Below are 14,649 nucleotides of genomic sequence, written 5' to 3' on the forward strand. Positions count from 1 at the left end.
GTGCATGCCTGTAGGCCCAGCTACTTGGGGGGCTGAGACAGGAGAATTGCTTGAACTCTGGAGGTGGAGGTTGCAGTGAGCTGAGATCGTACCATTGCACTTCAGCCTGGGAGACAGAGCAAGACTCTGTCTCAAAAAAAAAAAAAAAAAAGAATATTTCAGCTACCTGTTCAGTACCATCTAGATAAAGGTTCTCTGATCATGGCCTTTGTGGCCTAGGAAATTCCCTGGAATTGGGCTTTTTTTCAAAACAGTCTCATTAAATGTAGAATGTAGGTAGGAGACGCTCAACTAAAGAATAGACAGAAGAACTCGTGCTCTACCCTTCCCTGACTGGCAATGGGGATATGGGAAACGTCCTGGTATCCAGGTGTGCCCTGTGATTCTGAGGAGCAAAGGAGCAAGTGTGAGAAACTCCCTATCATACAATTTTTCTGCACCCAGAAGTTCAAAGCTGAAAATTGAAATCAAATGATCATCGATGATGAAAACCCTGCTTAAGCTAGGGGCATGTCATAAATTCTGAGTGCTCAGGCCCTCAAAAATAAGTTATACATAATCAAGTTATATACAGATCTCTGCCTTCATAGGGATATTAATCAGACATTCAAATGGTCATATAAATATAATGGGTTGAAAGGTATATATGACACGGTACGTACACCTGAAGAACCTGTGAGCTGGAGAGCAAGGTGCTTACTAGTGGAAGCATAGTTGGTAGCAGGAAAGGTGCAGGTGAGCGGTTCAGACATCAGGTGCCAGTGAATCAGAGACCACTTAGAGCTCAGTCTCACTGGTCTGGGCATGTTGCCAAGGAGGGAACAAGATTTGAACATAAACCTCCAGAAAACTGAAAAACCTTCCCGGGACTAAAGAGGGGAGCGTGGTAGGCATAGTCAGGTGTGGGGGCTACCTTGTTCAGGGCAGTGGGTGGTGAAGACACAGGTGTGGCTAGAGTTGACAGTTACCTTAATTTCAGCAAGCAGAATTTCTACTGGAAATAAATGGAACCGCGATGCTCCTATTGTCATTGAAAAGATGGCGCTTTAAACATTAATTAGAATAACTTTATTCCCTTTCAAAAATGGAAGTAGTTTTATGTGTTATTTATAGCCATATTCTTTTAAAGAGGATTCTGAACACTGGGCATCTGAGGAAAATTAAAAAAAAAAATTCAGATCACCTAAGCTCTTCTTTCAGGGTAGCACTGGCAGAAATCTTTATATAGAATAGAATAGAATGATGTTTTCATAGAGGCTGTTACCACTTAGCAGGGTGCGTCTTAACTATGTGTTAGAGGGTATGGCAAATGATACCTTTTGATAGGTTCTTTAATCCCTTGCTCCTCTATCTGTAATTTTCAATTCATCAAGACAGCCCGTGAACATCAGAAGTATTTTTAAAATGCTAATCTAAAGTTATTAGAAAATTCAGATTGCAACGAGTTGGAATAAATTTTTCAAGAATTAGCGTTTTTAAAGATTGTGTTCTGTGAAAGGCTTGGGAAAAACATCCCATCTCCAATAGTACTTTCCATTTTTGCCATTTTAGGCTAAGATGTTTACCAGGTCAGGATCATTCCATGTAGGACATGTGAACTTATGAAATGCATGGATATTTGTGGAGTGAAATGGATGAAGATTGAGGGTAGGCAGTTGAAGTTATAGATTAAGGGTTTTCTGTGTTTCATTTTTTTTTTCAGGTAAAATTGTATTATCTAATTCCTAAGTTACAAGAACTAACTATATATCATTTCTGAAATGGAGTTTTGGAAAGTAGTTAAAATGATGAGTTTGGTCTTCCTTTCATTGCAGTGTAATCCCTGGGATTTCACCTAGATATTTAGGTCAGGAAAATAGCATGATCACATTGTCCATACCCGCAAGGATGAGTGGCAAAAATGGAAAGTACTGTTGGAGATGGGCTGTCCTGGATAGGTGTGCCATTTATTCTATCATAAATATTTCTGAACCAAAGAGATAGAATAGCTCTCTTCAGGAGCCTACTCTCATTTGCAATTGCCTTCAAGGTTAGAGTTTATGTAACCTACATCTCTTAGTACATGTAAAACAAATGCTTTCCCATTTTATCCTCAGAGGGAAAAGAGTTGATCACTGATTTCCTTAAAAGAACCCATAATACACTTAAAGACCATCATTACCCTGACTTTTTCTTTGGTCTAATCCTATCTACTTTTTTTGAGTGCTCCTTCTGAGCCCTTTTATTATTCCTGTTGCTACCCTGTGATCCCATTCTAGTTTCTTCTCATTCCCCTTAAACCATGGTGCACTTAACTAGTCACAGTCTTGTTCTCTGTAATCAGGGCCTTCTTAGTATAGCTAAACACAAAGTAGTGCATGACCCAACCCTATACACAGTACATGTGAATGGAAATTGTTTCTTATGTTGTTGAGTTGTGGTCAATTTCAGTTGCTGAAAGAGTTAAGAAGAGCCTTAAGAGACTAGAGCAGTTGGAAGATGAGTGAAGTTTCTACCTTGGCACCACTATTTTGATGTCAATTAAGTAGTTTCAGGGGCAAAGATGGAATTACTGGTTCTAAGTCATGCAGAAACGCCCCTTACCTGATGCTATGCCAGAGGAACTTAGCTCTGGACATAGGATCCAGACACCAGCCTGATTTAAAGTAGTATGAAATAGAGGGGAAAGAAAAATAATTGTCCATCTCTGTAAGTATTGTGGAAGACATAAAATAAGCATAAGAAGTGGTCTTTGCCTTCAGTAAGCTTACAGATGAGATGAGGAGACAATCATAGTGACAGTGGATGGAGTATCACAAGAGAACATATTAAAAGCCAGATGTCAATCATTGTTCTGTGTCTCAAGGATGCAGAGCCCTGGGGGACTGGAGGAGGCTGTCAGCTTTGCCATGAGGGCGAACCTGAGAGGGACTGGGAGCCTGGGTGAAGTTGGCATCACCATGGTGGTGAAAAGAATGTTAGTGGGGTGCTGAGGAGATGGACTGGAGTAAAGTGCTGGTGTTGGGGAAGAGTCAGGTGAATGTTTGGAAGATGTCGGGGGCTTCTATGAAAGATCAAAGCATTTGGCAGAGTGGAGCAGGAAAACCTGTTAATGGAAGCATCATCTTTATCATATTAATTTGGAAGAGATAAGCAGGGGAGATTGGGCAGTGGAGAAACTAGAGGAAAAGAGCCTATTAGGAGGGATAATAAACCCCATGCTAATGGCTTCCTGTGGTTGCTGGTAGAAAATGGCAATGTATTTGTGCCTTTGTTTTTTATAAGGTCAGTTTATAGACACACATATAGCTATGGCTGGGGCTGTCTCTTGTGCCTGGAATTTATAAAAGGCAAAGATACATGACCTTGTATGTATCTGGTCATCTATGTGTGTATGATCATGTGTCTGGAGGCTAAAAAAGGGAAAGGAATAATAGAGAATGTAGACTTTAATAAAACTTACATTTGAGTCCAAAATTCAAATGTGTGGCCTAGTTTGAGATGTAATTCCCTGGGGTTGGCAAGGTCGTTTCTATTAAGCATAGCCAGCCATTCATTTCTTTCTTGTGCCTATTTTCAGCCCTAATGCCGGATATTAAAGTAATCTGTGCTATGGTAGAAGACTTTGATACTTATTTTTCTGTTATGGGCCAAATCTTAGAAAGCAAAAAGCAAAGTGAGTGAGAATATTTATTTCTGAATGATATTGTTTCTTGAGCTGTTTATCATTAATATTGTTTGCACATGAAGTTCTACAAGTTAAACAACAAGCTTACTGTGTAGTCAAAGATTTTATTAATAAATAGAGGTTTCAAATGATTTATTTCCAATCAAGTCTCTTTACTTAGTATTGTAAATTCAAACTCTGCATTAAATACAAACTCTCAAATGCCTTGCTGTGGGGCCCGTTTCATCATCTGGTTGAGCTTGTAACTATCATCTTTCCCAGAAATGGTAACTGATTTTGATGTGCATTTAGAAGTTAATGTGAAAAACTCCTAAAATATGTTTTTTTGAGGCTTAGTATTTGCTTTCAGAACAATGCATTAGCAAAAGATATTTCTGGTGGGAAGCTGCCCCCTCACATTATTGTTGATGAGTCTCTGCTCGCTATTTTCAGCTCTGGGCTACAGTGGATGGTACTTTTGAGCTGCCGTGTGTGGTACTCTCAGCTACACAGTTCTGGGTTTCAGAGCAAAAATGGATTAACTCAGATCCCACACTGTAATGGAATTTTTGGTGGTTTGAGAAGACATTGTGTCATAGTCTACTTTTGTATTCTCTAGGAAGATAGGGTTTGATGAATAGACTAACATCTTGGATGAAATAAAACTTTCAAAAAATTTAGTTGGAGGACAGAGGCAGAGGATGGGAAGCATTTGATATTCGCAGTGTTAATTGAGGTGAAGTGCTTGAGAGTTCTGTACCCTGCATCTGCTCCAGCCCAGCTGTAGCACTTGACAGCCTAGGAAGGTGCAGGGATGGTGTAGTCCCAGGCAGAGTGGAACAGGACTTTCTTTTCTTTTCTTTTTCTTAATTTTGACACATATTTTAGATTCAGTGGGTACATGTGCAGGTTTGCTACATGGGTGTATTGTGTGATGCTGAGGGTTAGGTTCCTATTGAAACCATTACCCAGGTAATGAGCATAGTACCCAATAGGTAGTTTTTCTACCTTTCCCTGCCTGCTCCCCGACCCTTGTATTCCCCAGTGTCCATTGTTCCCATCTTTATGTCCATATGTACCCACAGTTTAGCTCCCAATTATAAGTGAGAACATGCAGTATTTGGTTTTCTGTTTCTGCATTAGTTCACTTAGGATAGTGGACTCCAGGTACATCCATGTTGCTACGGAGGACATGATTTCATTCTCTTATAGCTGCACAGTATTCATGGTGTATATGTACCACATTTTCCTTATTCAGTCTGCCATTGACACGCACTTAGATAGATTCCATGTCTTTGCTATTGTAAATAGGGCTGTAATGAACAGATGAGTACATGTGTCTTTTGGTGGAACAATTTATTTTTCTTAGGCTATATCCCCAGTGATGGTATTGCTGGGTTGAATGGCAGTTCCATTTTTAGTTCTTTGAAAAATCTCCAAACTGCTTTCCACAATGACTTAACAAATTTACATTCCCACCACTGTGTGTGTGTGTGTGTGTGTGTGTGTGTGTGTGTGTGTGTGTGTGTGTGTGTGTGTGTTCCCTTTTCTCCACAACCTTGGAGCATCTGTTTTTTTGTTTGTTTGTTGTTGTTTCTTTTTGACTTTTTAGTAATAGCTGTTTGGACTGATGTGATATGGCATCTTTTTGTGGTTTTGATTTGCATTTCTCTGATGATTAGTGACAGTGAGCATTTTTTTCATATGTCTGTTGGCCTCTTGCATATCTTCTTTTAAGAAGACATGTTTTTTGGCCACTTTTTAATGGAGTTATTTGGTTTTTTTGCTGGTAGAATTAAGTTCCTTATAGATTCTGTATAATAGACTTTTGTTGGATGCACGGTTTGCAAATATTTTCTCCCATTCTGTAGGTTGTCTGTTTACTCTGTTGATAGTTTATTTTGCTGTGCAGAAGCTCTTTAGTTTAATTAGATCCCACTTGTCAATTTTTGTTTTTGTTGTAATTGCTTTTAAGGAGTTAGTCATAAATTCTTTGCCAAGGCCGATGTCCAGAAGGGTATTTCTTAGGTTTTATTCTAGAATTTTTGTAGTTTTAGGTCTTACCCTTAAGCCTTTAATCTATCTTGAGTTAATTTTTGTATCTGGTGATAGGTAGGGGCCTAGTTTCATTATTCTGCATATGGATAGCCAGTTATCCCAGCACCATTGATTGAATAGAGAGTCCTTTCCTCCATTGCTTGTTTTTGTCTACTTTGTTGACGATTAGCTGGTAGTAGGTATGTAACTTTATTTCTGGGTTCTCTATTCTGTTCCATTGGTCTATGTTCTGTTTTTGTACCAGTACCGTGCTCTTTTGGTTACTGTAGGCTTGTAGTATAGTTTGAAGTCAGATAATGTGATGCCTCTAGCTTTGTTCCTTCTGCTTAGGATTGCTTTGGTTATTCAGGCTCTTTTTTGGTTCCATATGAATTTTAGAATAGATTTTTGTAATTCTATAAAAAATGATGTTGGTAGTTTCATAAGAATAGCATTGAATCTGTAGATTGCTTTGGGCAGTATGGCCATTTTAACAAGTTTGATTCTTCCAATCCATGAGCATGGAATGTATATTTTGTTTGTTGTATCATCTGTGATATTTTTCAGCAGTGTTTTGTTCTCCTTGTATACATCTTGAACCTGTTTGGTTAGATGGATTCCTAGGTGTTTTTGTGTGTGTGGTTATTGTAAATGGGATTGCATTCTTGACTTGGTTCTCAGCTTGAACTTTCTTGGTGTGTAGAAATCTACTGATTTTTGTATATTTATTTTGTATCCTGAAACTTTATTGAAATCATTTATCAGTTCTAGGAGTCTTTTGGTGGAGTCTTCAGGGTTTTCCAGGTATAGAATCATATCATCAGCAAAGAGAGACCGTTTGATGACTTTTTTTCCTATTTGGATGCCTTTTATTTCTTTCTCTTGCCTAATTGTTCTGGCTAGGACTTCCAGCTCTGTGGAGTGGTGAGAGTTGGCATCCTTGTCTTGTTCCAGTTCTTAATGGAAATGCTTCCAGCTTTTGCCTGTTCAGTATGATATTGGCTGTGAGTTTGTCTTAGACAACTCTTATTATTTTGAAGTATGTGGAACAGGATTTTGGCCTAAGGGTAAAGTAATACATCTAGAGCACATGGCCCTCATCACTGGAAATGAGGGGGGTGTAAGACAGGTCCCAGAACTTTCATGGGGCAAATTCAGAAGGGCTCCTTGCTGGACGAGTTTTCCTAGGAAAGAGAAGAAAGGACCCACCCAAGGCTACTGGCACCCCAATTAAAATGCTCATGTTGCTCAAAACTGAATTGAAAACATTGATCATGTTTGCTTAGCATCCCTCTGTCTCTTACTGGTTCAAATTGATTAAAACCTGTATGAGAGCAGTAGCACAAGAAAGAGATGTTCAGTCTACTGATATGGATGAAGAAAATGTCTTTCACATTTTGCCTCCAAACCTACCACTGGGTAGAGTTTTAGGTATGACCCATTCTCTTAAATGTTTGGCAATATGAACTAGTGGACAGGCAGATGGAGTGTTGCTGCAATGAATTTGTTGAAGCATAAAATGTTACTACTGTTTTTAGAAGGTTGAAGAAATAGTTGCTACTGCAGCCCTGTTCATGCCATTAAAATACTGTTCTGTTTTCACCCTTATTGGACACCCCCATACTTTGTTCCCCTGCTGTTCCATGGTATTTTTACCACATGGGCAGCTCTCGTTACTTTTTAAAAATGATTTCAGCTTTTAAAATATGCCTGTTACTAATTTTGCAACTTTTATATAAAATTTCTTGGATGTACATGTTCTTCTTTAGTAGTTGATTGTATTCAGTGGTTTCTAGAGAATGAATTCCAGAGCATAGCATTCACAAGGCACAGGACTTTTTGTAGCCAGGCTTTGGTGATGGCAAAACAGGGCAGGATTCAGTTGGGATCTTGAGTGGGGAATGTTTTAAATAATTGATCAGAAGAAAGCAATTAATCTCTTTCACTAGAAGCCCTATTTTTTAATGAAAGGAATCTATGCTTTTCCCTGGGTGTATGTTAACTGTCAGCTAAAGATTAATGGAGCACCCAAAGTAAAAATCTAAATATACCCTACTGAAGTTTGACCTTACTAATTGAGTTGTTTATGATCATTTAGATATGAACGTTTTGCTTTGTACCATCAGTGAAGAGTATTTGCTAAGTTGTTAATACCAAACAAACCAAAGCTTTTGTTAAAAAAAAAAAAAATTAATGTTAACCTTTAGATATTTTTGGTTAAAAAGAGTAATGCCTTTGTCAAAGTATAATTTTCAAATAGTATAGGACTCATACAAATCTGGAATGAGCGTGTATCAAAGATTCATTCAACTTATTAATGACAGAACCAGCAGGATGTTAAAGTTGGTTTCAAGGAGAAATAAAGTTGGGTTGGCTGGGTGCAGTGATTCATGCCTATAATCCCAGCACTTTGGGAGGCCAAGGCAGGAAGATCACTTGAGGCTGAGAGTTCAAGACCAGCCTGTGTAACATAGCAAGCAACCAGCCTGTCTATACAAAAAAATTAAAAATTAGCTAGGCATGGTGGCACACGCCTGTAGTCCTAGGCTACTTGGGAGGCTGAGGCAGGAGGTTTGCTTGCACCCAGGAGTTGAAGGCTGCAGTGAGCTATGATCATGCCACTATACTCCAGGCTGGGCAACAGAGTAAGACCTTGTCATGTGTATATATATATGTGTGTGTGTATATATAATTGAAGGAGTGGGTTATAAAGACATTCAGAAAGGAATGTCAGAATAAGATGGCAGCGCTAGAGGTAAAAATGATTCATGGTTCAACATGATGATAAAACCAGATAGAAGTCATCTGGATCTCTACAGGACAAGAATAAAAAGTTAACATTAACTTCTAAAGTCTGGGCCTTTCATCAATAGGAAAGGGCTTGTCCAACACAGATCTAGTCCCCCCGGATAATGAAATAATCCTTGCATGAGCTGTTAAATAATGCCCCAGTACGACATTTAAAGAACATGCCTTCTTCCCTTTACCTTGTTTACAAGTTTTGGATAATTTTTCTTAACATTACTATTACTAAAGATGAACTTCTATTTATATGAGGAACCTAGAGGAGTTAAATTCATAGAGCTAGAACGTAGAATGGGGTTGCCCAGGGCTGGAGGAAGAGGGAACAGGGATTTTAATGGGTACAGAGTTTCAGTTTTGCAAGATGAAAAGAGTTCTGTGGATGGATAGCAGTGATGTTTGCACAACAATGTGAATTTACCTAATGCTGCTGACCTGTACATTTAAAAATGATTAAGATGGTAATTTTTTTGCTATATGCATTTGGTCACAATTAAAAATAAAATTACAAAATAGACTGACACATAGGTATATGAAGAAAAAATTAATAATTCTTTACCCTCCTGAGAGAACCAATTTAATGATTCTGTTTATGTTAACTTACTTTTCCTAGTTCATAAAAACATAACTAGACTTATCTAAAAATGGGATTTCTAAAATTGTTTACTCTGTGACATTTGTTCTTTTCTCTTAACAATATATCACAGACAGATCAATGTCTGCAACCTAGAGGGCTGTCAATATCCACAATCCAGAGGGCTAAACTCATTCTTTTTAATAGCAGCTCCATAGACTGGACATAGCATAATTTATTCAACTGTTTTTCTACTAATGAAAGTTTAGATTGTTTCCTGTTGTTTTTCTTTTCCTGCCAATACAAATGTTGTTAAAAAAAAATTGTTTTACTACAGCAGAGCCGTAGGCCAGGTTTTGAGTAGTGACAGCAAGAAGGCAGAGGAGGGAATGGATCAAAGAAACACCTCATTGGGTCAGGAGCAGTGTCTCACACCTGTAATAACGGCACTTTGGGAGGCCAAGGTGGCGGATCACCTGTGATCAGAAATTCGAGACCAGCCTGGCCAACATGATGAAACCCCATCTCTACTAAAAATACAAAAATTAGCCAGGCATGGTGGCAGGGACCTATAATCCCAGCTACTCGGGAAGCTGGGACAGGAGAATCGCTTGAACCCAGGAGGCAGAGGTTGCAGTGAGCCGAGATTGTGCCACTGCACTCCAGCCTGGGCAATAAAGAGTGAAACTCCATCTCAAAAAAACAAAAAACAAACAAACAAAAGGCCACGCGCAGTGGCTCACACCTGTAATCCCAGCACTTTGGGAGGCTGAGGCGGGCGGATCACAAGGTCAGGAGATCGAGACCATCCTGGCTAAACATGGTGAAACCCTGTCTCTACTAAAAATACAAAAAATTAGCCGGGTGAGAATGGCGTGAACCCGGGAGGTGGACCTTGCAGTAAGCCGAGATAGTGCCACTGCACTCCAGCCTGAGTGACATAGTTAAAAAAAAAAAAAACAAGAAAGAAAAGAAAAGAAAGAAAGAAAAACACCTCCTTGGGGGGGAAATGGGGAAATGGGTTGGATTTGGATTTGGGTCCAGTTGAAGATGTTGGTGTTGGCTGGGCATGGTGGCTCATGCCTGTAATCCCAGCACTTTGGGAGGCCAAGGTGGGCAGATTGCCTGAGGTTAGGAATTCGACACCAGTCTGACCAACATGGTGAAACCCCATCTCTATTAAAAATACAAAATTAGCCGGGCATGGTGGTACATGCCTGTAATCCCAGCTACTCGGGAGACTGAGGCAGGAGAATCTTGCTTGAACCGGGGAGGTAGAGGTTGTAGTGAGTCAAGATTCTGCCATTGCACTCCAGCCTGGGCAAGAAGAGCGAAACTCCATCTCAAAACAAACAAACAAAAACAGAGAATGTTGATGTTGGAGGTTGGATGCAGCTACCATTTTGATGAGAAAGGGAATAGAGAAAGAATAGCAGAAGGTTTTATGGGAGATGGCAGAGAAACTGTGAGGAAAGGGTGTGTTTGGAAAATGCCAGGTTTAAGATAGGCATGGGTTCTGCCTGTGCCCAGCACACAGGCAGATTTAGTAGATTGAAACAAATCAGGCTCTAAAACTTGGGGAAGACATCACCAAGAGAGATCATTGATTTGAGCATCCCTCGCATAAAGTCATAGTTGAGGCTGTGAGAATGGATGAGATCTGTTCCCAGGGAGGCCTTACATCTTAGTGGGAGGAGATGGCACCCATGGGAGTGACCTGCATTTAGGGGCCTGGCTGCTGAGCCTGAGAAGGAGTAGACAGAGGAGAAACAGGAAAGTAAAGCCTGGGGTGGCAAGAGAGGGAAGAGTCTGAAATGATATGGCAGCTGGTCCATTCTCAGGAAATGTAATAATGTTAAGTATCTTTTAGGTACTGGCATCATAGGCTCCCCTTCTCACTGCTTGTTGTATATGCCTTTAAGAACACCTGCCTCTGGGAGTCGCATCAAACACTGGTTTCCTTGTATAAACCACCAGAAATAATGGTATGGTTTGGTAAGCCACCTTGAGCACTACTTTGAATTCAAGGAAAAAGGCAAATCAAATCATAATAGGCACAGTTTGAATGTAGCTTGGCATCTCTCAATAGTGTTAAGAATTCATTTTTTAAGGCTATGTTATGTTCACAGAAACTAGGACTTTATTAATAAAGGATACTATATGTCAATTTCACAAAACCATGTGATCTGGAAAAGGTTACAGAGAGGTGCCCTAAGAAAGCAATAAATACAAAGAATTTCTAAAACGTTTAGAATTAGCTTTGAAACGATCTCAATCTATTTTTGTGTATTGCCACCAGATTACCCTATTGACACCAGATCTTTGTATAAAGACTCTGCATTTTTAAGCCGTAATTGACTGGAGGAGAGAATTTAGGGAATTACCAGTAGTCCGAATACATTGTTTTGTTGCTTCTCAGGGCTTTGAGAAATCCTAAGTTTGGAAAAATAACTGAGTCGTTAGAACTTGATGTCACTGAGGAGTGAAATCCGTGGGAACCTGCCAAATTTCAGGGAGGATTCAATTTATTTCAAACGTTGTGTTTCCTGTTTTATATTAGATACAATTAGTTTCCTGAAGAATCAAAAGAAGACTCTCACCCCTCAAATACCTTGCCATCTTGTAGAAAAATCAGATCTGCACATAGACAGATATTGAAGAAAACACTCTAAGGTTCTGTGACCCTCTACCCCTAGACTCCCTATTGTTGCTGAAGGAATTTGCAATCTGAATGAGGCCAGTCCACACATGGGTTCTCCTGACCCACAGGACTCATCTGGGGAGGAAGAAGCAGGTGGGAGAATAGTGGAGGCAGAGGAGAGGTTGGCAGGTGAGAGGAGGCAGCAGGTGGTGAATGAGCTGTTTTCCAGATACTATGATCACAGGAGTATTTATAGGGTGGTCAGTTTCAGGCGTGATGGACTCAGGCCATAATCTTGGGTTACTTAATTGTAAATTGCAGAGAAGAAGGTCATAGCTGTGGAGTGTTGATCTAAACAAAGACCGATGAATCCACAATGGAAAACTTGTTTGTGGGTTCCATGTCACCTTGAATGTCTTCCGTGGCTTATAGTCAGTGAAGAGTCCTGACTGAAGGTGGGGGGGGGGTGTCGTGACTTTCATCAGAACCTTACTGTTGCTCAGCCCTAGTTCATCTAGATGCATTAAGGAGTCATGGGAACTCAGCAGATGAACCCTGGGAGCATTTGAGCAGGTCCTTAGGAAAGCAATTTACTGATTGAACTCACCTTGTCCCCAACCCAACTGAATACCAAATAATCAAGAAGAATCCTGGATTCTTTGCCTAAGGAATTATAAATTGGAATCAGCTGACCTTGGGGAAAGCGAGGTTAAGGTCAGAGATTTCCAGCTTGGGCTGTTGCTTCTCAGCCATTTGTCAGAGAGAGAGATTTATTGTCAGGGACTGCTTTAGGCTTTATTTGCAGACAAGTTGTTGTGACCTGCTCTGGTCTTGTCTGAACACGTAGACCAGGCCCAAGCTCCCACTGCCTGTTTGCACCATCTCCCTAATCCACAGCTGCACAGTCGGAAAGAGATGCCAAAATCCAGACACAATAAAGCATCCAAATGACAGGTCTTTCCTCTTTTGCCTGTTCATTTTTTACCTCCCTATAATATATAAATAATTGGCTTATTCTGTTTACTGCACAAAGAGAAAATGAAAGGTCTGAATTTTTCATAGCAGTGGGAAAGTAGTTCCAGAGTGTGAAAAAATATAGCTACTGGAAATTTCAGCTACTGCCTTTGGTATAATGGAAATTTATTACTCAACTCCGTAACAATCTTGGCCCAAACCATGCAGTTGTGTGGGCAGGCAGTGGGCACCCTTCCTAAATAGCACACTGCCAGGGACACCTTTGCTCATATTTGAGACAGCCCGAACCAAGGGTATCTTTCTATCAAAGACTGTTTGATTATTTCAGAATTTTAGACATATCACAAAAGCCATTGAGACCTAGCCAGTGGATTTTACTTGTATGAGATATTGCATAGCTCCCAAGGGGAGGGTCAAAGCCCAATAATAAATAGCTCTTTGTACCAGTCCCCTCCCTAGCCCCAAACCATTGAGATCATAGGGTAAGCAACCAGTTAGTACTCAGGCGAAGGCAGTGCTGCCCGGCAGTGTGGCAGATGATGACCAGATGTGAACTTGTCATCTACAGTGTGTGGCTGTGACCTGGCACAAGGAGGCTTCTTCATAAAGAACGGAGAGTATCTCTGCACCCTGGACTACCAGCGGATGTACGGGACACGCTGCCATGGCTGTGGGGAGTTCGTGGAGGGCGAAGTGGTGACCGCTCTGGGCAAGACCTACCATCCCAATTGCTTTGCTTGTACCATCTGCAAGTAAGTGAGCCTATCTTTCCAAAGCCTCCAGCTTCCTTCAGCAGAGAAATGCTGGTTTGGGCTGTTAAAGCTTGGATTATATACCTTTTGTCTTCAGTAGCACATAGTCTTGTCCTTAGATTTCTTTCTTACTGTACTATCAGTCCTAGTAAAAAAGTAGATTAGTTGGAAACCATATGCGTGATGTCCTCTACAAAGTAATATGACTGATTTTTAGTAGATTGAAACTAATTCTGAAAGCAGCTCCGGGTCTCAAAACATTTTGGAGCAATAAAAACATCAAGGGGAAATGGCATAACTGCTTAGAAGGATAAAGCTTATTTGGAAGTATAAATTCCTAGGCATGTATGTATGTTTAAAATGGTCTCTTTCATTATAATAGGGGGTGGCAAACTGTGTCCCGAGGGCTGAATTAGGCCTGATACCTGTTTTTGTGGATAAAGTTCTATTGGAATGCAGACACACCCACTTGTTGTGTGTGGCCTATAGCTGCTTCCGCACTGCAACAGCAGAGTTGAGTTGTTGCGACAGAGACCATATGGTCCACAAAGTCTTAAAAAATGTACGATCTCATCTTTGGGGGAAAATATTTGCCAACCCCTGCTCTCTACATGTGTGTCATCTACCAAGGTTGTATCTTAACTGTGCAAACCAGCTTGATTAAAATGATCAGTCAGGCTGGGTGTGGTGGCTCACCCTAATAATCCCAGCACTTTGGGAGGCCGAGGCAGGTGGATCACCTGAGGTCAGGAGTTTGAGACCAGCCTGGTCAACATGGTGATACCCTGTCTCTACTAAAACTACAAACAAAATTAGCCAGGCGAGGTGGCTGGTGCCTGTAATCTCAGCTGCTTGTGAGGCTGAGGCAGGAGAATTGCTTGAACCCAGGAGGCGGAGGTTGCAGTGAGCCGAGATCGTGCCACTGCGCTTCAGTTTGGGTGACAGAGCAAGACTCCATCTCAAAAAAATAGAAATGTAATAATAAAATAAAATGATCAGATATAACAGAAGAAAACTATGTGAAGTGTGAATAGGAAAACGTGGGGCTTTTTGTGGTTTTTGTGTTTTGAGGTCTGCATGTTATAAAACTTAAGATAGGTTTGATTCCTATAACTAGGAGACTCACCACCAAGGGTCAGCTGCTTTATTGATCAATTCTAATTTGGCAGTTTTGCAATCCAGTGCCTTTTCAAGTGGTGATCTATTTGCTATGCCTTCTAAA

At 40.4% G+C, this 14,649-nt stretch overlaps 1 protein-coding gene across 23 annotated transcripts in view; it reads left to right on the forward strand.

Annotated features, from left to right (window-relative positions):
- Nucleotides 1-14,649, forward strand: part of ABLIM1 (actin binding LIM protein 1) — a 230,778-nt gene that overhangs the window by 69,796 nt on the left and 146,333 nt on the right. For all 23 annotated transcript variants that reach the window (XR_002524455.2, XM_017944353.3, XM_009215407.4 and 20 more), the window contains exon 3: nucleotides 13,244-13,427. Coding sequence is in view for 22 of the 23 variants with exons in the window: in XM_009215407.4 (XP_009213671.3) it covers nucleotides 13,244-13,427 (184 nt within the window). In the remaining variant the exon portion in view is untranslated. The remainder of the gene's footprint in view (nucleotides 1-13,243; nucleotides 13,428-14,649) is intronic.

The sequence above is a fragment of the Papio anubis genome, chromosome 11 (assembly GCF_008728515.1).
Source record: "Papio anubis isolate 15944 chromosome 11, Panubis1.0, whole genome shotgun sequence".
NCBI lineage: Eukaryota > Metazoa > Chordata > Mammalia > Primates > Cercopithecidae > Papio > Papio anubis.